General features: G+C 32.4%; 1 protein-coding gene across 1 annotated transcript; it reads right to left on the bottom strand.

The window, feature by feature from the left end:
* Positions 1-180: 180 nt before the first annotated feature.
* LOC117109278 (protein disulfide-isomerase A5-like) lies at positions 181-25,225 on the bottom strand. The gene is made up of 24 exons (XM_033251550.1): positions 25,129-25,225; positions 19,191-19,317; positions 18,198-18,285; positions 17,463-17,528; positions 16,306-16,351; positions 15,358-15,450; positions 14,191-14,251; positions 13,332-13,399; positions 12,847-12,938; positions 11,644-11,712; positions 11,251-11,387; positions 10,914-10,981; positions 10,843-10,868; positions 10,591-10,662; positions 9,679-9,845; positions 7,842-7,912; positions 7,195-7,323; positions 6,599-6,788; positions 6,284-6,351; positions 5,349-5,430; positions 4,847-4,859; positions 3,993-4,061; positions 2,455-2,699; positions 181-1,982 (listed from the first exon to the last, which is right to left on the bottom strand). Exons 1-24 carry the CDS (start codon positions 25,171-25,173, stop codon positions 1,825-1,827), a joined length of 2,250 nt encoding a protein of 749 aa, XP_033107441.1. The 5' UTR covers positions 25,174-25,225; the 3' UTR covers positions 181-1,824.
* Between the last annotated feature and the right edge of the window lie 2,115 nt (positions 25,226-27,340).

The following is a 27,340-nucleotide window of genomic DNA, read 5'->3' as shown; positions in this document are numbered from 1 at the left end:
AAAAGCGATTGGTCATATAGAACACAAAAGAAATAAAAAGTTTTTACACTAGGACGATTCGATAAAGACTTATCGTGTATACGATAACAAAATATTTTAACAAATCAAATCAGATGATGTCATAATCATGGAAAAACGATAAAATCGTTGCTACTACTACGATTTTAATGTTTTTCCATGATTATGATGTCATCTGATTTGATTTGATCAAAATATGTTGTTATCGCACAACTGTAAAATAGTTATCGAATAGTTCTAGTGTAAAAACTTTTCGTATTTCTTTTATTTTCTATATGAACAATTGCTTTTTAGCTTCTTTATTGTTATCGTTGTATGCCCATATATAGCTATGATATGGCTATAGATATTGTTATAATGTGATGTCATCATGACTACATTTAGTCATGTCGCATGTTATTGTCAAGTAAAATTTGATAGTCTGTACCAAGTTTTAAATGTGTAATAAATTTGTTTTTTTTCTCTTTTCATTATATTCATCCTCCTTTGTTTTAAAACAAACAATAAATATAAAAATTTCTCTTTAATTACAATTTGTATTACCCTATGTAATGTCAATCACAATTATGACAATTATTATTTACCAAAAATGTGGCTTAACCATAAGTTATGTAAAATATAGCTGATGAACTACCACCACATGGCAGCATTGCACTTGGACAATTTTTTTCATGGATCAATACCTTGTTTTATAGTAAGTTTTAAAACTTATTCAAAAGCAATAAAACTTCCAAAAGCTTGTATTATTGAAAAATTATAAGCCTCTTTATATAAGTGAAATCAATTCACCAAGAAAAGTATTCATAGAAATTAAGTACTTAGCCAGGGAAATTCATTACTACCATAAAACCCATCACCGAGATACTAAAGATAATAAATAATAATAAAAAAAAAAAAAAAAAAAAAAGCAAAGAAAAATTTTCAAGTGATTCTTGTAGATAAATTTATCCAAATAAAGAACAAAATGTATTTGAAAAAAAAAATAAACAAATCTAATAAGGCCCAAAAAAATGTTGTTGTATAAGCCCGACAAACCCAAAATCTAGTGTTACCCTATTTTACGAAAAAAACAAAAAAACCAAAAAAAAAACCCACTTTTTTTTAACCAAGGAAAAACCAAATTACAGAACTTAATGGTGTGAAAATACCAATTTTCAAGCTTTGATTAATGAATTAGAGAGCTTAACATTGAATTTTAGCCCTGTGGTTACATTTTCAAAAACCAAACTGTATGGGTAAGTGATGGTTGGCAATGTACCTTAAAATAAGGCCTACACCTACAGTAAAAGAAAATGTAAGGTTACAGTAACACTACATGCCTCAAGCCTCAAGACTGACTCAGTACAGTTGAGAAATTTGTAGTCTAAACCAACTTCGGTTGACTCATGCCTGGCTTGAAATTGCTCTCAACCCACACAGTTCAACACAAGCAAGGGTCAAGGTTGACCCTAGGTTGACCTAGAATTGCAAAAATGTGACCAATCACATAATGGAATTACAATGTTTATGCATGGATCTATTAATAATAGGTCCATGGTTTATGCTCTAGGATTTCTATTTGAATTAGGTCAATCCATGTAAGTGTGGACACTGGACATTTTCATGCCAGGCATGAGATCTCAACTGTACTGAGTCAAACTGACCAACTCTGATGTCCAAATGTCAATAATATGTCAAAAATCTTTTTGTTTGGCCTGCTAAACAACACCCCATCCTATGGGAGTGTTTAGAAAATAACAGAATAGAAACAAAAAATGTGTACAGTATTGAGGAAAAAAAAAAAAAGTTCTGCAGATATTTCAAGCATCAGAGTTCTTCTTTGGTTTTGTCTTGTGGTGATAAATTTTTCATATAATTTGTGAAATCATCTGCCGACCTGCCAGCGTCGTAATCCTTTGAGAACGCACCGTTGGTAAATACCTTGAAAGTTGGGTAACCACGCACCCCATACTTCTGACAAGTATCTGAAACATAAAAAAAATATGTTTGATTACACCAGAAGGAATATACAACAGGTTGTTAACAGTTGAACATTGGAGTATACTATTACAAGATACTGCATACCTACAGAATGATGTAGTGGTAAGGCATTGGGCTTTAAAATCGAGAGGTCGGGGGTTAAAGCCGGAGTCTGAGTACCTGTTTTTGTGTTAAAGGGCAAGGTAACCTGCTCTTCTGCTGTTGTTTTGAAGTAAACTAAAAAAAGTTACTGCATGAAAAGGAGGGAAAATAACCAAAATACATGTGATGAATGAGTGAATTAAGTCTAAGAGTTGTGGAGGTTGGTCATTGTGTCTGATCAACTTAGGTGAAACAAAAAGCAGTCAAATATTTTTTAAGACCAAACACAAAAGTCACCTCTAAACATGCACAGCGCCTTTGATTTTTACTTCGGTGTATTATTATATTATTATTAACAATTTCTGAAATATTTACCAGTATTCTCAGTACAGTCAACAGCTGCAAGTTTTGTCCCTGCTTCATCCTTGAATGACTCAGCTGCTTCCTGGAAGGCTGGCTTAGCTGCTTTGCAGTGGCCACACCAAGGGGTGTAGAACATTACCAGTACATTCTTAGTAGCAGCGATAAACGTATCAAAGTTGGCAGTGGAGAGGTGGTTGACGGAGCTGGGTATTTCGTACCATTTAGGATCAACGGGGGGTGGTGCAGCTGGCTTTGGGCTGAAAGCAAACAAGAAGATAATTAAATATTTAATTGTTGATGTTTTTATCATTATCATTAATATTTAAGTAATTTGAAAGATTCATAAATTTAGGCAAGACTTTTTATAATACCTTGTTTAGCAAACTCATTTTAAAGGTCATCAAAGGAGGGTGGGGAAAAAAATGAAATTTTGCATTTTAATTTAGATATTTAGAATATCTTATGATATTGCGAAAAGCATCTAGGCAGAGGAAAAAAAAAATTTATTGATGAATGTAAACAGTGTATGAGATTTATAAATGCTTTAAATTTATATAATTAAGGAAGAAATTATATTTTTTTAGATTTCAGAGCGGAGGGCGTAGGGCTAATAGAAATAAAAAATAAAAAAAATTGTGGCAGAGTGTGCGCTAACTGGCCAAAAAAAATTAATTTTTGTTTGAAATTACCGTTAATGGGGGAGAATTTGATAATCAAGTTATAACAAAGTCTCGCTTTAGCTTCTATGTTTCTCTTTATTAATTTATCTATTTTTAATTATTTCGTTCTAGTTAGTTTATTCTACTAACACATACAGAAAATTAGGTAGTACAAACTATGCTCATGCATTAACTATAACCTCATCAATGAAGCCCAGTCCAACCTATCACAATTTGACAAAATCATGTGACATGCTTAAATATGGTCATGATCACATCACATCATACCATATATAGGAACATCATGACTATATATGGGCATACAACAGTTTTCTTATCAAAAAAACTGATAACCTGGACAAAGCCTAACACATCAGGAGACACTTCAAAATGTGACAACAGGAAAAATGATGTGGTGTGAGGGGTAGGTTGATAAAACCCTCTTTAACTGGCAAATCAGAAGCCAGTTGAAATCACATACTGTATTTTTAGTTCACATTAAACTACTTTTGGTTATACTTCCTAAAATAAACAGACTCAGTTTAACATTCAACAATTATTTATATTCAAATAAATTTATTAAAAAACAATAAATAAACAAACCACATACAAAACAGTTCATTGCAGCATATAATGAATTGTGTAACTAAATATATAATTACAAAAGTTTTGAATTCTTTGTCGAGTTCATAAAACGATTTAGTCTTCTTTGTAAAAAAAGTAAGTTCAAAGTGGATTAAAACAAGACTATAAAATATATAGTGTATAGTATTCTGTTGTATCAATGTCAATACATATTACATAGACTAAAATGCATAGATGGGACTGATTAGTTGAAGTAAAGTAGAAAGAGTATAACACTAACAGAATAAATAAGAAAAATCCACTTACTCCTTCATAAATTCCAATAAATCTTCTGTAGTTCTACCTCCTGTGTACTTAAATTGTTTTTCACCATTTCTATAATGCAATGTGGTTATTAAACAATCAGAACCAGAATATATCAAAACAATTTTATACAAATCAAATACTGGCAATGGCGTATCTTGGGGATGCATCCCACGATCGCGATCCCCCTTCCAGAAAATGTCCGAAGCTTTAAAATCATGCGCAAATACAATAGTTCACAATTACCTTATATTACCTTATTTTATGACCTAGTTCCCCCTCACTTAATCATCAAACCCCGACTCAATTATCAAGCCCCCAAACTCCACCTTCATGTCCCCAATCAGCCCCAATGCACCTGGATACACCATTGAGTACTGGATAGGGAATTCTTATGTAATGCCACCTACATAAACAAATATAAATTGCTAAATTTTTATATTTTTAACTTAAAAATAACAAGAAAATAATTATCCTTGCCAGTTAACAGTCAATAAATTTCTGGCAGCAAATTCAAATATTTTGTTTATAGTGAATCATTAAAATCTTAGTTTTTTTGATCACTGTCGGATCTCACTTACATATTCTGAGACTGTTGTGGCCCCCGTTTGAAAAATTCTGGATCTGCCCCTGTTCATGTCAATAATTCAGGCTAGTTGAAAATTTTATTATTTTCCTCATTTTTTTTAATTATAAATACATATATACATACATATAAAAACAATAATATTTAACAGAACAGAAAACAAATTTCTAAATCTTCAACAGGTTTCTCTTGAAACCTTGCATCATTAATACATTTTCTAATAACCAATTAATACTGCTCCAATTTACTAAATAAACAAAAATATACTTACTTGAAAAATAGCACTGAAAAAAAGAAACAGAAAAAATATAACTATTTAATTAAATTATTTCACAGTTAAATGTTGTTTTAGAGACAAAATATATGAAGCTAAAATAATAATTGATATATTTTAGATGCATTGATAAAACGATTGCCGACTGACGAATCAATCAATCAATCAACAAATCCATAAACCAAGTTATCATAGTGAAATGCCTAGGCATCTGGATGTCCCCCAGTGGTAGTTGCCAGGTTTTTGGATACTTTCATTTTAAATTTAGAGAAAATGGTGTATAACATGCTTGGTTTATACCAATGACAACCAACTGTGTGAATATATAATAGAGAATGTTATATATAATAAAATAATGAGATAATAATAATAATAATAACAATAATAATAATAATAATAATAATAATAATAATAATAATAATAATAATAATAATAATGAGATATTTTAATGGAATTCAAATTATGATCTAACAATAACTGATATATTGTTAACACTTACGCGATGGGTAACCAGTGACATCATTGTTATCAGCTAAAATCTTTTCTACTACTGCATCCACTGCAGCAAATACTCCATCAATCTATACCAACAAAAATATTAAAAATGTTTTTTTTTTTTACATTTTCACTGCAATTAACAAATATAAAAAGTTGTAACTGCGAGGATCCCTACAATTATTTTCAACTTAGAAAGTTCTCTCCTTAATCTTCATTTTGAAGCACACAGATTCATGGAAAACATGTCGGGAGTACTGGTATTGGTACAGGCATCTTATAATGCGTCTCTTTCTTGTGGTTATAAAGCGCAGTTTTTTCCCCTAGTCATTGGGTCCATATGCTTTTAAGTGTTGCTTCTGGTAATCAGCGCAGTAGCAGGCAATCTCACCAGGGACCCATTTACACTCCTCGGTGGGGAGAAGCAATGCAGATAAAGTGCCTGGCTCAAGGACACAAGCGAAGCACACAGCGAGGGATTGAAACCCCAACCTTGAGATTGGGAAACCAAACCGCTTCCAGATTGTTACAAGACTCTGTGTGTTTAAACTTAAGCTATTTCCACACTATCAAATTCTATGTTACAAGTTTGTTTGTGCTAAGTGCCCATATATGGGCATGATGATGTCACATTACACCCAAATATGGGCATATCACATTTATTTGTCACATAACATTTGATAGTGTGGACATAGCTTTACATAAATGGGCATTCACATGGAAGCAGATTTTGGAGAGGATGAGTGTTAAATTTTGCCAAGCACAGCTTATGTGTGAAATTCCTTAAATCAGGCATTAGAATACAGATATAAATTAAATTTTATTCTCATAAAAAAAAAAACACTGAAATTGCCATCAAAAGTTATTTTGACATATTTAAAAAATCCATATTATCATAAAATTATGAATTATTATAATCAGTACTTGTAATTATTATACCTCAAGTTCCTTTAATTTACTTGCAGCCTCAACAAATGCTGGCTTCATCTTCTTACAATGGCCGCACCCTAGCAAAAAAAAAAAATACAAAAAAGTTCATATTATTAAAAACAGCAGTGTGTATAGATTATTAAATTATTTAGAGTCTGCAAAGCTGCCTAAGAAATGGATTTGAATACTCAGCAAGCCATTAACTCAAGAATTCAACATTATAAAAGATTAAAGAATTAAAAATTAATGAGTTTATAGTAACAATTGATATCTTCCATGTTAAGTTTTTGTTTAAAATTGTCAATAGAAAGTAAAATGTCTTACAAGGAGCATAGAACATAACAAGCACATTCGTGTTTGATGACAAGACTTCATTCATGTTCCCTGCCCCCATCATGACCACATTTTCACCCCCTTCGAGACTTGTCCAAAATGCTTTTTGCGGGGGTGGCTCCGATGTAGGCACGCTATTTGGGTCTATTTGCATATGCATAAAAGCTGTAAAATCCACTTCCTGTAATAATAAAGCAAAAAAGGGATTTAAAGATCAATTTCTTTTTAGGATGTTTTTTAGAGTGGCGTATCTGGGGATTTGGAGGGGGGGGGGGAGATATGGAGAGTGAGTGCACTCCCCAAATAATTCTTGCCCCACCTCCCCCCCTCCAATTGCTTAAGTAGTTAAAAATCACCTCAAGTCACCATATTTTACAAGCCAATGACCCTTATCACCTCCTCCCCTCACCCCCACCCCCCAGTTTTCAGACTTCCAGATACACCACTAGCTTTTCAAACTTTTCAGCCTGCTTTTTTGGGTCTTACTATATCTATGACTAAACAATGTTTTATATATTATTTTCTCAGTAGAAATACATGATATGGGAAAAAAAAAGAAGAAATATACGAATGGTGTTTGTTCTTACTGTTCTTCCGCTCTTATAATCTTGAGTCAACTTTCCATAGTTGAAGAACTTGAGGGTTGGATAGCCAGCAACATCATATTGACTGCATGTATCCTTTGCCTCTGTACAGTCAACCGCAACAAATGAAACCTATTAAAATGAAGTCAATTAGTGCTGGTAAGCAAGTTTAAATTAAAGACAAAGTAAAATAATAACGATGATGATTATGATGATGAAGACAAAAATGATAATTTTAATAATGTCGCGTTATTATATTAGCATTGTTATTTGGATGTGCACTCAGTTTAAGTACAAATAGTATGAATGTTACTCTCAATACTTGTCATGATACCTACTTTGCTCTGATTGGATAATTGCCTCAATTTAAATAAATGCATATTAATTAGGATTTCTGGAAACTTGCACTGTATATAGTTTGTTTCTTTTTATTATGTATTATTCTTGATGCTTTAATAAAATCGAAACATAAAATAAGATAAATAAATGAAATCAATATTAGGAATAATACACAAGAAATGGCAATAATAATATGAAAAATGACAATAAATTTTTCAGTAATGAAAATTATTAATAAAAATTAAAATATCAAACAAAAAACAAGATTAACAGAAATAAAAGAAAACATTAATATTTAATTAATAGCTTACTTTGGAGTTGCTTTCAAAAGTGGCTGCTGATGCCTGGAACTCTGGCTTGGCCTTCTTACAATGACCACACCCTAATCCAAAAAAAAAAAATGAAAAACAATAATGAATATTTGAAAATTTTGCAATAGCAGAAAAATATGAAAAAAATATATTAGAAAGTATAATTAGGTTTATGATCTTTTAAAGATATGAGTCTTGTAGGCAGTGGTAATAAAATCTGTGGATGCTTTAGTACTACAGTGAACTCTCCCAATACTGACCCCACTCTGGACCGGGTACAATGTTCGGTTATCCGGAATGTTTGGTTTGTGGAACATTTCTATAGAACCCTTTCCAAACAAGGCTGTTGTATTGTAGGCCAATGAGGGCCTAGGCCCAGACGCTGAAATAGGCTTGGCAAAGCCCCGTTGTTACGACATGAGTTCGGTATGGCTAGACGACTACGAAAAATTAACATATTATTTAACATATAAGTAGTGTACATGTTGTTTTGCTGTACTGCACAGCAAATTTAATTACTGTACCAATAAAATAAATGCTTTTATATTGTTTTAACATGAATTTTCGATCTGATATTTTTTCTAAACAACATGTTCTTTGTGGTCACAATGCAACTTGTTTGTAGGTTGTAAACATCAGGTCACGCCTCCTAAACTCTGCCCGCTAATTGGTTAACTTTTTTCTTGAGGTCATGGATGGGCAAACATAGCATCATCGTGGCTGTGATGACATCAGATCGCCCAAAGTTTCATAGTGCGTGACAGCTTGCTGACAGGAACAGGCTAAGTTCAAACTGATAAATTTTCAATTTAACCATGGAGGAAACAAGATTTATTAAAACAAATAAGAAACCCTCATGGTTTTGTTTTAGAGTCAAATCTAAATAAATCTAACAAATTTAAATTTCATTCTCTACAAATTTCCTCCGTAATTAGCAAAAGGTGTTTGAGGAAGGAAGGAAGCTAAGCATTTGTAATTTACACTGATTAATCAAATGACATTCAAATCCAAATCATAAACGTCTACTGAAAAAGAGTCAGCTATCGCAGAAACTTGCTTTGATTTCTGTCTTCATTTCAGGTTGATTCCAATCGATTTTTAAGGATTAGGCATAAGGCGATAATGCACTTTATTAAAACAATGGAAGGAGTAACTTTCACTCCATTTAACATTAACATTTAGTCTGGTGTGTCATTTTAATCAATAGACAATCTCTATGGCAACGCCATTGGGACTGCTGTACGAACGGTTTATTCACAGGTTGTTGTGCTAGGCCTAGTTGTTAATTCCTAGACAGCAATGATTATTGCATTATTTTGTCTGGAAATCATCGTTTATTAATATTTTTGTTCGGTTTGTAGAAGTTGATTTTTGTGTTCCGGACCGAATAAAACGTCTGGAATTCAGCATAGGGAGATCCAGTTTTAGGAAAGTAATATTATTAAAGGAAGAATAGGAACGGATTTGGGACATGAAAGAAAGTTCAGTTTAGCTGAAATTCAGTTTTCTGGGCATTTGGAATTCGGAGATTCCACTGAATTATCATTACATAGTTTTTCTTAAGCCATATCTATATTGACCTATTATTTAAACATAGCACACAGGGGTTACCGTGACGAAGCTTGTGTTGGCGCTCTCACTCACCAAAGTGTGTGAATGACCCAATTCATTAAAGGGTTCATTAGCTTGAAAAAGTGCTGAAACAATTGCTATGTAAGCAGCTAATTGGTTTAACAAACAAAAAAATATATAAATTTCTAACTACATTTTATGGAACCTAGATGACAATCATTGAGAATTTCCTTCCACAAAGTATGTAAAAGAGTATAAAACTTACATGGAGCATAGAACATGACGAGTGCATGTTTTTTCTTCTTCATAAATGATTTGAAATTATTGTCACCAAGGTGGTCGACAGCACTCTCCTCTTCAGACCACGCTGGGGCAGGGGGTGGGGGTGGTGGAGGCTGGGCGGGGGGGGGGGGTGGTGGAGGCTCCTGAGGACTAAAAAAAAAAAAAAAGATGAAATTTAATGTTTCAAATTGGTCAGAATAATTGTTAAGAAAATGATTGACATATACATTGACATCAAGAATTGAAATAAAACGACCAAAAAATGTATTGATGAGAATGAAATTTCAAATAATATTTTGAGTCTATTAATATCATTATTTTTACATAGACAATATATAGGGACAACAGCAATTACAATGTGTTTGATCTTATGTTCTTTGCACCAAAAATGAATAATGATTAAACTTATACCGTATATACTCGCATATAAGACGATGCTTAAAATAGCAAATTACCATCGAAAACAGGGGGTTGTCTTAAATGTACGACAGAAATTTTAGATTTTTTAAATCGTGTTCGTCTTGCGCATCGTCCATAACACGCAAATTTACTACTGCAATGAAGCTCCTAAATGTTAGTATGAGTGAACACAATTTTAAATACAGGGAAATAAGATTTCGATGAACACTTAAAAACTCAAATATTGATATTATTTGTAAGATTAGCCTCGTATTTGCCTTTGTTTTTAGCCAGGTAGATGCAGTATCAGGACCACAAAAAGCAGAAAAATGTAGAAATTCCGACCATGAAACAGGGGGGTCGTCTTATAAGCCCAACATACAAATGTGGTCCAAAAATGTCGTCTTATACGTGGGTCGCCTTATACGCGAGTATTTTTGAAAAACAAATTATAATAATAATAAAAGATTAAAATGTCCTACTACTGATTTCTTACTCTTTCATATGTTCAATAAATTTATCTGAAGTCCTCTCATTATAGTCCCAAGCAAACTCCCCATCTCTGAATCTTTGTTTAGGTAGTACACTTTGTTAGGCTTTGCATCTTTTAATTTTTTGTTATGTATTTTTGTTTATGATGGAAAATAAAGATTGATTGATTGAGATAAGGTTGTAAAAGGTGGATTTGCTCAGAAAGTTGTCAGTGGGGGCGCAATATTTCCTCAAGGGCATGTCAACTCTTAAACACACCACTGTAAAAGAAGCCTGGCATGTCTAGAAATCAATATAGGTTATTTATTAAGTTATTTATCAGCTCACCTCTAGCTCTTTTAGTTCTGCTGCAGCGTCTGCATATTCAGGCTTCATCTTCTTACAATGGCCGCACCCTGTTGCCATGGAAAAAAAATACAGACTTTAACAAAACTATAACAAAAACATTAAATGAATACAAACAACAATAATACCTAGGGTTTTCTTTTAAGGGGAAAAAATGTTTTAAAACTTTAGCCATGAGGCCCTTGGCACTGGAAGGGAAGCATTTTACACAAACTGCGGTATATCTTGAAAATATGTCGGTGAAAGAATGTGAGTGCTCCTTCACTCAAGGAGTTAAAAAAAAAAATCAAAATACTCAAACTCGGACTGTGATACTCACAGGGAGCATAAAACATGACCATAACTGAACTATGGGTTGCCAGGTAATCATCAAAGGTGTCGTCCAATAGATGCACAACATCCGTCTCTTCTTCGCTCCATTCTTGCTCCTTCTCAGGTTCCTTGGGAGGCTGTGGACTAAGTCAATAAAGATATATTAAGGTAGATTTCTGGGCCATCTTTGGGAAGGTACAAGTTGATTGGTAACAATTACACCAATTTAGAAATATGCATACTATCAGACATGCTAATGAGTTACGGAAGCCAGATCATAAAATTTTATCATTCTGTTAAAATAATAGACATATTTTTTTGTCAACATATTATTACTGTGTCATTGGATTATTTTTAAGTTTCAACTTTTATATTGTTGCAATTATTGTAATGAACTTACTCTGCCATCCATGTTATTATTCCTTCTTTGTTTCGTTCTCCGCCATAATCCAATTTCCGCTTTCCATTTCTAGATTAATAAGACACAACGTGGTTAAAAAAGACTACACATACTGGCTCTATTAGAAAGTTGGCATGATTATTAACATACTTATTTTGGACCTCTATTTTTATAAAGTACCACAGTCGTACCATCACAACGCCAGGTGGCGCTCTCTGTTGTCAAAAGACATTGATTATCGTTCATCATGCCTGAATGACTTCATAGGCTTTCTGGAAGGCGTTTTAAAATCTAATATTTTACCATCAAAATGTACTAAAAACACAAAAGCTCACATTACATTAGTTATCAAACACACATTTAATCATCAATTAAAATTTACAAAGAAAAAGTAAGATACAACATCTTAATAATTACGTTACAAATTGGGATAATGGTTTATCAGTGGAGAAAATGGCGTCTGGTTGAACGCTTTTTGCAATGATAGCAACGGAGTAGGATCACACGGTATCGTGACGTAACACTGTAGTAATCTATATGGGTGATTTATAAAGTACAATTTACTGACAAAACCAAATGAAACTTTCAATCAATAGAATGCATAAACTTCGCCCTGTGCCTGAATACTGAACAATATACAGGCCTAAAAATTTAAACGTACATATATTAGGTAGGCTACTAACTTTCAGTTATGAGAACGAATAAAGAATTATTATTATTAGGCCCATAAAAAAAATTATTAATTTATCACCCTATCAAAGAATAAAAACTGATGAGGGAGGGAGGTTTTTTTTATTTTTACCAACCTCATCCACATTTTACCAATGTTCACAAGTAAATCAATGGTTAAATCATAATAATGAAATTAAATTTATATTCAAAAAATATGTTTTTGTTGTACCGGTAAACACATATGCAAGAAATCCTAAGCTTTTCAGGTAAAAAAAGATGGAAAAACGACCGCTTAAAATAAAAATATATGTTGATTGAAAAAAAAAAATTAAAAAAATTATTATTATTATTATTATTATTATTACAGTACCACCTATTAGCTTTCAATAAAAATTATAAATGGGCAAAGGATTATTTCCTCCTCACATGTATAAATCATAGCGTTAAGTACGATTTTGTCAGTGTGCAGGTGTTTATTTAATGATTAATGATCAAGCTCATTACACATTAATCAACAGTAACCACACTTACTCAAAATAAATAATAGTTGGAAAGCCAGTGATGTTAAATGAGGTTCTCGTCTCATAATTCTCTGGTCTGTCGACATCCATTCCAGCTAAAATCTATTTAATAAAAATAAAATATTTTAAGAAGCAGTCATGAAAAAACAAATGTCAGTGAATCGAGTACTGAGTTTAAGTTTGATTCAGGCAAAAAAAATTTGCAGCGTTTCAATTCTGAATTACTAGTGCTTCTAACTTACAGTAATATCAGCATTTAAGATTCAACGTTCGTTTGTTCGTTCATATTAATCAATAATCAGAAGAGATACACAGGTGTTAATGTAGCTTCCTTTAGTGAATAATCTGTCTCTTATACACATCTAGATGTGTATAAGAGAGTGTGAATAGTGCTTCATTGCACTTATTTTCCTAGTACCTCATGAATTTGTTGCAGACACTATTTAAAAATCATAATTAACAATATAGAGTAATGAAATATATAGCGATACGTACCGCTTCTCCTAATAATTCGGTAGCAGCACCAGCAAATTCTGGCTTCATCTTTTTACAATGGCCACACCCTGAAAAGGAAATGGTTCTCAAACACTTGTTACCATGTCACTTTGTAACATCACCTTTGCTAGTCTGCGAATGCACTGAATTAAAAGTTTCAATTCAATATCTTTTTGTTACCTAGCAGAAACATTTATACAATCCAGTCAATAAATACAACACACAAGTAATAAATAAACACAATGAGAACTGATTCAGGAGGTGCAAAAGCAGTCGAAAAACTCAAGCCATGTTCAAAACTATCAAATTATCTGACAAAAACATGTGACATGCCTGAATATGGTCATGATGACATCAAATCATGACCATATATAGGCACATCATGATTATATCATGAATATATATTGTCAAATGACTTATATTATTTTATTGTCAAATATCATGTTGTGATCATGACAAAAAAGCTTGTTTTATCTTATCTCTTTCATGGAAACACAAAATATAACAGTTTCCAACACAGCTGAACAAACATTATGTACGTAATTTTGAATTTGTAATTAATGCACAGTAAGCAGAGCCACAGGGGTAAACCTAACATATAACATTTACATTTTAAATATTCCCTATGAGAGCAGCCGAAGTGGAGGTATTGATTTTGAAAAAAATGTTAATAATGACATGATATTGACTTTGATTTACTAAATTAGTTACAATAAGCAAATTCATGAATTATTTGCAAGCCAATTATTTTCAGTAAAGCAAAAAAAAAAAAACCATCAGAACAATAAATTATAGAATATGAAATAAATAATAATTTCACTAAAATTTATTAATAATAAAAAATAATATATCTACTCACATGGTGTATAAAACATAATCAAAGTTGGTTTCTTTTCCTTTGCTAAAAGTTTATTTAATTGCTGTAATAAAAGATAAAATTATATAGATTGCTGGTGAAATAATTTCAACTGCATTTTGAAGGGTGACGCAATGTATTTCAAATTCAGAACGTTGAATACAAACATACACGAGGGTGGGATAGGGTTAACAACCAAAAATCATTGTATGATGTTGTTGTGCAGTGGAGTTGAATAACTTGGGGGTTAAGATGCTTGCATTCCAATCTTAGGGTCCTGGAATTGATTCCTGTCAGGGGATCAGGATCTTTTTCTCCCGACCAAAACAGCGCCACTCCCAAATGAGACTTATTGTTCTTTTTGTTTTCTTGTGAAGTCATATGCCACTTACATAGAAAACAGAGCACTTTGGTGCCAGATTTCACTTTTAAGTTGTGTTACATGAGTCGGTCCACAAAAAAGATTGTGGTGAATTGATCTATATAAAAATGGAGGCAATCACAACAAAAACGTAAGAGGAGGATGGAATTGAACCGGGGAGCAAATTATTATTATTTTTTTTCTCTATAGTTCAGTGCACAAACAGGAAGAACTACAAGTTTAACCAACAGGGCTAAGCTATGCCAACCCTCTGCAACTTCATGATGGATATATAATTATTAGATTATTATATTATAACACAACAATCAATTTTTTTCCCCCAAAGTAATAACAAAAACTATAGAAAGGAAAAAAAACTAAGTTCAACAAAAAGAAATTATTTTTAAATTATTGTGTTATTTATATACTGCATATTTCAAAACACTGCCTTCATTGCTTCAAACATTATTATTAAGATGAATTCAACTAGAGATTCAATGAATAAGAAAAGAGAACTAGCTAATAATTAATTAGTTTATTTCATTATTAATTGAAATGTGAATAAAAAGTGACTGGAAGTTAGCGATCTAGAAATGAATGATGGGATAAGTAAATAAATGAAGAGAATGAATCGATAACTGCATTTATGTAGCAGAAAACAAAATGCGAACAAAAGATCCTCCAAGGAAGAGAGAGACAAACACAGATAAAGGGACTTGCCCTAAGACACAAGCAGCCTATATTGGTTAGCATGATTCGAACCATAACCTTGAAAAGCTCAACCACGGTACCAACCACTTTTCACGTACCTTAGTACTATCCAGATGCATAACGTCAGCAGCATTTTCGTCTTCGTCCCATGGTGCGTCTCCTGTTGGGTCTCTCATAAAGTTTACTAAAGACTATAAGGAAGAAATAAGAAACTGCAAAAGTTAAGCTTGTTTCCTTATAGGATGCTCAAACATAATTTTGAACGTTTTCGGGTTTTTGCATTTTATAAAAGAAGATATATTGATGAACATTTCTGCAAAACATCAATCACTACATCTAACTGAAAAGTACGTTAAAATAAATTTTAAGATATAAATCCTACTGTTGATTTAGGAATCTCTGGAAGCAGTTTTCTAAAAAAACCTACATGGCTGATATACAATGATATTGATAACTTTGCTAATACTCAACCAATTTTGATCAAACAAACACTGATTTTAAGAAGAATTCATGCAGAATCTAAAACCACCAAAATCTTGATTTTTAATTTTCCCTGCAAACGGCTGGAGCCAGTCACGTATAATAAATTTTTTAAGAACAAGTTATTACAGCTTTTAATTAAAAATTTAAACATAATTCTTGCCATTAAACAATTTTGCGTAACTGCTCCATAGAAACTTTGGGGTGAAAAAAAGTAAAAAAACTTTAAAGAAATCCAATCAAACCCCTTTACAAGGACCAAGCATGATATTAACTTTCAGCAAGATTGAAAGCAGCCCAAAAAGAAAATGTTGTGCCTCCGATTATGTTTATAAAATGGCTAAATGTTTTCTGTACACAATATAGCACAACAGTGGTTGTTTGAAAAAAAAAAGTGATTTCGCCAAAAATACCTCTAAACTGGGGAAATGCGCTATCGCACACATTTTCCAGCCCCGATTAAAACAATTCAAATTCACTGATTCATGAATGTTTTACTACAAAAACCAACAAATTGATAACTAGAAAATTTTACACTATAAGCCTATACACTTGATCAAACTCACCTTAAAGACTTCTTTTCTGTCATAATCTCTATTATATTCTCCATCTCTGAAAATAGTTATCAGTCAATCAGTTAAATTGGAAATATTAAATTAAAAGAAACAAAAAATATCAATGACATCATAACAAAAAAACATACCATTACAATATAAAAAATACATCTGGCCTTCTATATTTTTTTTTAAAGAATTTTATTTTAAAAAGGCATAAAAAGTGTGCTCATAGTAACTACTATTAAAAACAGGTAAATATTTTAATCTAGTTTCTTATTCTTAATATAAATCACTGAAACTTTGTTTAAATTAACCATAGATAGAGGTATACTTCTGTTCTTATAAATTCTATATTCTGTATTTCATACAACATGGCTTGAGTTTAAGTAGTGAATTCTATTTCCCGAGGTGTTGGATGATTAAAGAATACCTCCTGAGTTGAAGCAGAGGAAGGTATTCCCAATCATCCAACAACGAGCGATGTAGAATTCATTGCTTTACTGAAATAAATCCATGTTGTACTTGCTTTACTATTATTAAATATATATTCTATGTTACTGCTTACAAGTAGGCAATTGTGCGATAGTCCTATGGAAGTAGTAAAAATTACCGCACCTCTTTACCAGGTGGATTTGACCAATGAAATGCTGTTATCACCCAATTAATATTTATGAGTTATAGTAATTGCAACTATTAAATAATCTACAGTAGCACACTACATTGAGCACTTATGTTTATAAAAAAAAAATCAATATCAGTAAAAATATGTGATATTAAATATGATTAAAAAAAAGAGTAAAATGAACAGTAAAAGAATATAGATATTCCTGATGTTGACATTAATGTCCAAATACTGAATCCCGACATGATGGTGTGCATTTTGAATAAAGATATCATTTTCAAGTAAATTCATCTTGATTTAAACATCGATTGAGTTTTTTTTAGTTTTGTTGATGTATGAACCTGTTATTTTGCTATAAATAAAGATACTAATATTTTTGAAAATGACAAAATAGATCAACAAACGTTAAATTCTAAAAATGCGTGTCTGTTTCAGTGTTCCTGTCTTTATTTGCTTCAAAATATGTTACATTAATAATTAAATAGTGCACTATACTAACATGCAGGAGTCAATATTTTTTTCAATATGTTAAACATGAACTTACTTATAATGTTTTAGGACATAGGAGCTTGGGGATACCTTGAATTTTTTGCAAAGTTTCTTGGCTTCTCTAAAAAATACAAGAATCATGAATGTCCATTATTATAGCAAATTAAAATTCAACATTAACAAATAACATAAGGTTAACAATAAAAATAACTAGAATATAATAATAATAATTACAACAATAATAATAATAATATTGAAAATGTATAAAGTGCTTACTACAGTACTAAATAACACATGTAATTGTATTTTCTATTTTTTATTATAAGCCGTGATCGCAGTGGACTTTTTTAGTTAAAACAAACCGAGACACTGGTTATTTTGCCATAATTAGTTCAGTGCAAACAGCCCAAGAGAGAAGCAGTTAGCTTAATGGAGTGGATTGTGCTGGCAAAACTGACCAGGTTAGTTTTACCAGGGCAAAAAGTCCCACGCAAACACATATCGGTTAAACTTCCTGAGTCATTTTTAAAAGCATTACTCAATGGATGATGTCGTAGATTAGTGCCGCAAGAGTTGATTTTCACGTCTCGGTTAGTTTTAACATTTATCGCAGTAAAACTAACCGACTCAAAAAATCCAAGTGCGAATAGCAATAATTGGAATTCTACCCATGGTCTCGCAAACATCTACCCCTTTTTAAGTCAAGTGCAATTGTGGCCTACGTCAGAAAAAGGAATTGGTTTAACAGTTTCATCCAAGTCAATCCAATTGATTAAAAATATATCCTTACCCACAGTCCACAAAGGCCATGGTTCCAAGACCTTTCATCTCTAACGCTACATCACTATACACATTAATGATGCCATTAGCAGCTTTCGCTGATGAGAAGAAAAAGATAATGTTACATAAATAAACAAAGTTTACCCTCTTTTAAATAAATTACAAAACAGAACTATGAAGAAGTGAATTAAAAGGTAGTTGAGATTTGAACAGTTTCAAAATTATTTTGATGTTTAGTAATTGTAAAAAAAATATTTAAAGAAATATATTTAATGTCAACTTCCTTCTACCTAACTGCTAATTGCTCATGTGTTTTTGTTGCGGCCAATGAGCTTAGTTGTATTTTATTTGAGTTTAATTGTTAATGTTATGTTGAGTTTTGTTTAAAGAACTATGAAGAACTATGAAGAAGTGAATTCAAAGGTAGTTGAGATATGAACAGTTTCAAAATTGCCTTATCGAAAGCAAACAGTAAAGTTGATGTTAGTAATTGTGTAAAAAATATTTAAAGAAATTTATTTAATGCCAACTTCCTTCTACCTAATTTTTTTTTAGTTTAATTGTTAATGTTATGTTGTGTTTTGTTTGGAAATAAATCAAGAGTGTAATTTATCATAATTTAGTACTCTATATTCATTTTATATCTTCATATTTTCAGATAGGCCACATAGATAATCATTGCCTATGAGGTTTTGTTTTTACTTCTGCATAATTCCCATAATTTACGCTTGCAAAAGTAGTAAAATGCAAAGTTCAAGCTAGCCACGAAAAAAAAAAATATAGCAATTTGGCTATTAATTGGTATGAAAATAATTAGCCAAATACTAATTTGATAATCCAAAATAAAAGAATATTAAGCAGTGATAGTTTCGGCTAATTTTGGATAAAAATATTTAGCAAAATTCAGCTTTTATTAGCATTTGGCTATATAAAAGCATAAACAAAAACAGTAAAGTTGAGTGATGAGAAATATGTTATGCAATATGGTCTTATATGAACTTACCTGTTTTAGTATACAAAACCATTACATTTTTTCTTGTGCGTAGTAGCTTCTTAAATTCTTTAATATCATCAACATCAATAACATGTTGCCTATTGTTGACTTTCTTCCCTCCATGGCATAAAACTACCTGCATCACAAATGTATACAAAATTTTGATCATAAAATGAAACAATTACAATTTACTATGTTGATATTCTATTGCTAACATGTTTAAAATTTGAAACACAAACCAGATAATACAGTACTAAAATTATATTGATTGAATTCTGTTGTACTGTAAATACTACAAAAGAGTGTACAGTATGAGCTCATTCAACAGCCAATCATGCTTAGATTAAGGATTATTTCTTTACCTTTTTTTTTTTGGTGGGGGGGGGGGGGGCAGAGAGGGCTTGATGGGAGTTTGCATTCTTGGCCGAGTCTACAACTGTTACCTGTTCTATTATTAGTACAACGCATACCATACGTAAGAATAATACAGAAATAATAATAATAATAATAATAATATGAATAATAATAATTAATACAGTAATAATAACAACAACAATAATAACAATAATAATAATATTAATAATAATAATAATAATAAAAATTTTTTTGTTAGTATTTTGTAGGACTTTATGCCTACAAGGCTATTTATTATAAAAAAAATATAAACAAATGTTGTATTGCCAGAATCAAAGAACCACATAATTTCTTTCTTCTAATGAGACAGTACTTTCTTTGGCGGCACTCTCCATTATATTTCCTTTACGGAAATTACATACTGTTTGATGTTGACATTAGCTACACAGTAGCAGCTTCACACAAAGTGCTCCCCTAATGAGTTGCTGATGTACTATTAGCTTGTCACGCAAGAGTTAGTTCAGCTGATGTACTATCTTGTCATGGATGATTGAATTTAGTTACTTTGAACAGCTAATCCCCTTGTGAGGTACTGTACTGCTGCCATCATCAACATTGCCTTGTTTGTCTCCCCACAGGGTCGGTTCATTCGTTCATTATTCTCATTCAGCAAATCTCCTCTCCTCTCTGAACTCTGCTCAATAACAACATCATTAAACTGGTGGTACACCACATGTAAAAATATGGTTTTACAGGTAAAACCACTGGTTGGTTGTCTCAACGTTTCGGCGAGATTGCTCTGACTGTGATCAGGAGAATGACCAAAGATGACTTCCGCTCAAATTCAAATGCTCTACTAGCATCATTGAATGGATTTTTTTTATCGAGCAAACAACAATTTCTTCATTTGGAGATCAATAAAATTATTCTGATTCTGGTCTCAGACACAATTTCATCCATCAATTTTTAGGTCATCATACTTAAATTTTTGGTGCACACAATCAACTAAAATGTACTTTGCTTGTTTCTCACGCCTGTACTCTAACTACAGGGATGCAGAGCGGGGGTACTGTACCTGGGGTGCCAATCTAAGAGATGCAGGGGGAGGAAGGTGTTGACAAAATATAGACAAAACATTTTAAAAAGCTTCCACCTGTGAGATTTGAAGAAGCTTTTATTCAAATCAATAATAAAATAAATTATAGCATACAATGTAGTCGAGATATACAAGCTCAGAATAAGAGACATCATCTGAGCTGGAAAATTACGCCATTTCCATTCAAAACAAACCTTGTACAGTACAGTACAGTATGAATTGCCCGTTCTCAAGATATACATGATGGCCATTCTCCAATAAGGGTGGCAGCATCACACTCTTTACTGCAATGTTTTGTGTGTTTTCGGATGTACAATAAATTACAGTACAACATGGAATCAAATAAGCTAAAATATTGATTGATTCTCAAAGGTTTCATTTTCAATCAATCCATCCAAATGATCAAGTCAGAGGTGACAATGGTAGCAGTGCAACATCTGTAATATGTTATTTACTTATTGTTATTTATTTAGGAATTGCCAATTGGCAAATTTAAGACTGTTCTACTGATATACAGTAGTAGGTGGGAATAACTATCACAAACCAGGAGGGTCCCAAGTTGGAAGAAGCACTTCCGGGAAATCTGGTAAAGTGAGTTTTACTCAACACATCTATCTATTTTCCGCTTTGGTAATAGCCACCACCAGCTGACTTCTAGGAAAATTAAAAATATGTAAATTATAAGGATTTAGCATTATGGGTTTGTTTTGGAAAAGTCATTGCTTTCTTGTGGGAGACCATCTCGATTTCCGCTAGACTGCTGTGACTTGGGGGAGAGTAGGGACGTACCCCTGAATAAACTGTCTCATTTTTATATGAAGCTCATTGTTTTAGATGTTTGTAAGTTCAAATAAAATCCCAGTGTGACAATGACATAAAATTGGTTAAGTTACAAGGCATACCATAACTACAGTATAATAAAATAAGTAACTATTGCATTTTTCTATTTGGCAAATCTTTCATGATTCAAATTTTCCCTTTGAGACTTACGATACATGTACGCACGTACTGTAAAGGCATTCTAGTGACTACATGTTATTTTGGATGGTCAATGTTTATCTCACTTCCAGGCTTTCCAGGCTAGTTCCTCAAACTCATGAACATGGTGCAGATATACAGCCTCATGAGGCAAAAAAACCTAAAGCATCTGTCGTTTATGCTAGTCAATACAATATTCAATAAGGATAAGATAGGAAATGAACTACGACCTTAACAATGTGAGACATGTTAGAATAAGATTATAGGTTGCCAATCTCACAATAATAATTATGCAACGATAAAATTTGGCAGTCTGAAATGGAGACACTTTCACATTAACTTTTGTAATGGAGGTGAAAACTTTGAATATCAAACTTTTCAACATGTTAAACTAGAAATATTTTGGCCTTATTAACTTTATAACTTTGATTAATTATGTTTTGTTCATGATTTCATCATGAAATAATGTGGATTCACTCCCAGCAACTCTCGTGAACTCTTTATCTTTCAATCAATCATTTAATGTCAGTCAATCAATCAATCAATCAATCAATCAATCAATCAGTCAATCAACAAGTCAACCAAACAACCATTTAGGCCTAGTTCAGACTAGGTGGATAAACCCAGCTCAACTCAAAGGGTTTATTCACCTGCCAGTCTGAACTAGGTTACTTATCTCAAGCTGGGCTGTTCCTATAGTAACTAAACCAGACTTGGCACCGTGTTTAACTTTTCTAAGCAGGGCTTTAATCGCTGGGGGGGGGGGGGTCTTGCGTTGGCCTCATGTAAAAAAACAACCAATCAGCATTCAATTACATGTGCTTTGAACGAGTGTACATTTAATGTGCAATGCTTCGAAGCTCGTTTCCTGGTTACAATTCATGAATGCAAATTCACGCTCCTGGCTAATCCCGCTAGTCTGAACGCCGGGCAAAGTTAAGCCAGGCTTAATGTTGAGCTGGGCTTAACGTAACCCTGGCTTGCCTCCAAGTCTGAATGTAGCCTTAATCAGCAAATTAATCAATCAATCAACTAACTATCAATCAATTAATCAGTCAATCAATCAATCTATCAATCAATTAATCAGTCAATCAAACAACCATTCAGTCAGTAAATCAATCATCAATTAATCAATCTTGCGTGCTACAGTAGATAAATGACAAAAAAAAATCTTGTTTAAAAAAAACTGTTAGGATTCGAATACTTTTGAAATGTTTAGGACTACAGTACCTATTTATCATAGTTCTACAGATACTGTAAAATTTTAAGAGATATTTGTCATGAGTAAGGAAATAAATAATAATAATTTAATATCCAAACATGATGTTAATGTTACTGCACCAAATGATCTGTACATTCCTCTGTATTAGTTGTGAAAAAAAAAATTGTTGGGAATCGAACCAACCACCTCCAGAAAACCAGTCTGGTCACACAGCCCCAAGCTTTTGTTAGTGGCCGAGTTTGAAATTCTATCCTGAAAATCAATATTCTTCACAAATTTGCAGATGTAACTGATCATTTAGTGCAATAATTAACACATGTTTGGTTTGGTAAAACATCACACTAAAATAAACATTGATATATGCAAATAAGGAAAATTGTAAAATAAAAAAATTAATGACCAATTTTTTAGGAAAAGAATGTGAAAGAAAAAAAGATGAAGGAGCAACTTTAATGAAAGAAAAAGATGAGGAAAAGCCACCTACTGGACTGCTCATTCCATTTACAATATTATATTACTTACAAATTTACGTTCTGCTAATAATAAGCGGCAATGCTAAGTGCTAGCTTAAAATCAATAGACTCATATAAAAAATTAGATCATTCCAGCTGGTAGACCTAACAATTTGATTAGCCACACGGAAACCAACAAAAAGAAGCAACAACCCATAATAATGAGCAAGCATTAAAAAAGAAATTATGAAATGACAGTCTACTTTCAATTTCATCGATTTAGTAGTCTAGATGTACATCTAAGCATAAAATGAGCTTATTTCAGGATATTAACAATATGATACCTACTGTACAGTACATATTTCCACAGAAATACACAAGAACATATACAGAATTTATAAGGGCCTACTGACTATACACTAAACTATTAGTATTCAGCAACATCATTTTCAACACATTCCACTAATGTTGTGTGTCAGTAGATTTATATTTTATAACCTGGTGCGATCAAATGATCAGGCATACATTTTGATGGTACAGTAAATGTGTTGCAGTCCTACTGTGCATTGACAGTGAAATTATAAGAGCTTGAATAAACACTCTTTCTGGGTGAAGAGAGGCAAATGCAGATTAAGTGTCTTGCCAAATACACTACATCATTCTGGTCTTTTTCATCGATACTATTTTTTTCTGTAAAATTTACAGATAATCTAATAATATGTTTCCTAATGGTTTTTTTTTTCTGTAAATGAGATCTACAGTAATTATTATTATTTACAGGTTAATTTAATATTTTTCTTTAATAACTTTTTTTGTTTATTTTTTTATGAACTAAAGATGACCTTTCTACAAATACAGTACAGTACTGTATAATGTATCCGTATTGAAATAGTTTGTAATTTTTTTTTTTTTTTTTTTTTTTTTTATGTAGTGTCCATGCTATTGACAGTCAAATATTTCTTTTGACAACATTTGGCTATTTTTTCCGTATCATCCATAGGCCCCTCTATTTCTATAATGAGATTTTTTTTCAGTGGCCTATGATTTATTTAAAAGGCCTCTACTTCAGTCAAGTCGGTATCGTTGTTATTAAGATATTAAAAATGGAAAGACCTTTCTACAAGACTAATTTATTTATTTATTTCAACAATATTTTACGAGGGTGGTCCATCCAGCCGGAGCTGATCATTAGGACCCTCAATACATAACACAAGTAACAAAGGAAATATAAATAGAAAAACAAAAAAATTAAAATGAAAAAAAAAATAAATAAATAAAAGAAATAAAGCAATGTTTAGCCTAGCCTCTATGCATAGGGCTAGGCCTAGTAACTGTATATACAGGCTAATAAAAGCAGAAATAAAAAAATAAATTAAAAATAGGAGGATGGAAAATGATTTAAGAAATAATATTTAAAAACAGTTATTTCAGTCATTTAATTCCTAAAAAATAGGCGAAAATCAAAATGTCATTTTACGTCTAACAATTTAAAAACATATGAAGAAGCCCGCTAGGCAGTCCAGACTAGCCCTAGTCTAGCTCTCTTTACTTTATGATTTGCTGGATAAAAAGTATCAGGCCTAGGCCTAACTAAAGCTCGGTCTAATCTGTAGGCCTAGCCTAGCCTAGTTAGGGCTAGGCAAGGGAGAAACGGTTGCTGCTTCACTTCATATGCCCGATAAGGTGACATTTCAATTTGTAAACAATAAAACCGGCTTGGAAATAATTACGAGATTCAAGCGAAAATCAAAATGACTGTTATAGTAGTACCAATATTGTGAGGTATTTAATTTCATAATTATTTCTAATAATAAGTTGTCAGACTGTTCTTTTCTTTTTACTTACAAGAGCCAGAAGGTAGAGCAGGGTCCATGCGTGTCCTCCCATCATTGCCACGTTTATTAACCGCTGTGCTGTGCTCGATCTTCAGCTTCGTGTTCCCTTGGCTGGAAATATGACCTTTCCCAGGCTTATGAAATGAATATTCATAAGCCGGGAAATAGCTATGAAACGCCGTGCATGCACTCTGAACATAGTAATCGGTTGAGATTGTCTGATTTAATACGTTAAAAAATAATTAAAAGAAATGAAATGCTATATGTCCAAAAGAAACATACAGTGGAAAAAAAATCACTGTAAAAATATTAGAGGTGTACGGTAGCTCAAAGGGTTCCTCGTAAATTCCCACCCAACCGTATTCGTACGTGCTTGTGGTGCCAGAACTGCCCGACGGTGTGGTCCGAGGTTCCCGAATGGGGGAGGGGGAAGTGTCCTCGATGAAAAAAAGGAGGCGTAGTCGGGCGTTGCGCAAAATCTGTCGAAAGTGTTCCAGAGGGCGAAGCCCCCGAAAAATATGACAATTTAGAGGTTTCACTAAGGCTTATTTAATCGATTTTGGAGCCTGTCTAGGCCTACTAATGTAGAAAATACATATACATTTTTTTTCTCCCCAACGAAAAGCTTTAAACTAAACTCATGCGCTTGTTTTTGTATTGCCTATGTACATTTCAATTTTTAACAATATTTAATATACGTAATTTAGATGATTTTTTAAATCAGTACTTAAATATAAAACAACAATTAAATATTTATAAAATTGTGGTGGTTGAGCAAATAAGTAAAATTAAAATTGTACCAGTAGTATGTTACTTGAAACTCCATGGTATTCATTTATTTGCCTATTTTTAAATATAATGATAGAATATTTCATCGTGTATTCGTAACACATATTTTATTTTGCATAGGCCTTTTGTTTATATTTCACGATAGCCTGCACACTGTGCAAGTATTCGTTGTACAATATATAATGTATTAAATAATGCACAGCGTATTGTACACCTGTGTATTCATAACACAGTGCTTTATTTAATTAGGCCTACATCATTTTATACGTTATGTATTTCACAATAGCAGCAGTCAACTCGTATAAATAAAAAAGGAGTCATTATTATTATTATTATTATTCATATTGTATTCATATAATGTGTTTGTGTTTCTTGTACTTTATCTATTAATGGCGGTATAAACAACTCAATTCATTTATTGTCATAATAGTATAAAAAATCGTGACCCTTGCTTGAACTAACCCATCGGAGGTGCACATCTTAGCTGACATAGTCAATTTGCATGCGGAAGGGCCCCCGACTGTAACCTACTTTTGAACCATGGCCCCATACAACCTTACGCCATTGAGTTCTTGGGGTACGCGCTCATTAGTCAAAGTAATTTAATAGTAGCCTACACTGGAATACAAGATTTAGAGTTTTATCAGTGGTTCACAAAGCGTTTTGCATTCGCGGACCCATGTATTCACGGACCGTAGTGATCCACTCCAGGACATCTCCCTGGTTACCGGTACTCATTGACGATATTCCAACAATAAAGTACTAAACAGTGGAGGATCCTGGAATTCGAAATCATTTTTAGAGTCTATGGCACTTGTGATGGCCGGAAATGGCACTGTAGATAGACTCAAAATTCGAATGTAATTTTCTTTTTTCCCCAATGAATTTTAAGCAGTAAATGCAGGTGGACTCTTGGTCGATAGTAAGCCAACAAGATTATAGATAAAATAACAATGGCGGATCCTAAAATTCAAAATAGAGGGCAGAGGTGTGTCAGAAAGTTAATTTTACAGACATACGACCACCCCCATGGTACAAACATTTATATTGTCTATATAGCACTTTTAGATGGCCAGAAATGGACTGTCAGACATAAAATTTGAATGTAATTTTCTGTCGTCTTTTCATTAATTTAATTTTTTTTAAATTTAGGACCCCTCCTGATTTTGTTAATTTATTCAATATCAAGGTAGAAGCAATACAAAACGAAATAAAGACACAAGATGTTCATTACCTGAGGATTGCCGGCCACTCGAGTGGCTCTGCTATACTAATGATCTTTACATAAAGTACATAAAAAATATAAAGGATTCAGATCAGTTAAAAATGTTTGCATGTGCCCATATCAAAGATATTTCATTATTGATAAGGCATAATGATTACCAGTAAAATGTTTATCTCACTGTTTATAAGACAATAAAAATAATGGAATA

Source organism: Anneissia japonica, unplaced genomic scaffold, assembly GCF_011630105.1.
Source record: "Anneissia japonica isolate Jap-2015-1 unplaced genomic scaffold, ASM1163010v1 scaffold288033_len957474_cov176, whole genome shotgun sequence".
NCBI lineage: Eukaryota > Metazoa > Echinodermata > Crinoidea > Comatulida > Comatulidae > Anneissia > Anneissia japonica.
This window is presented reverse-complemented; position numbering and strand designations above follow the sequence as displayed.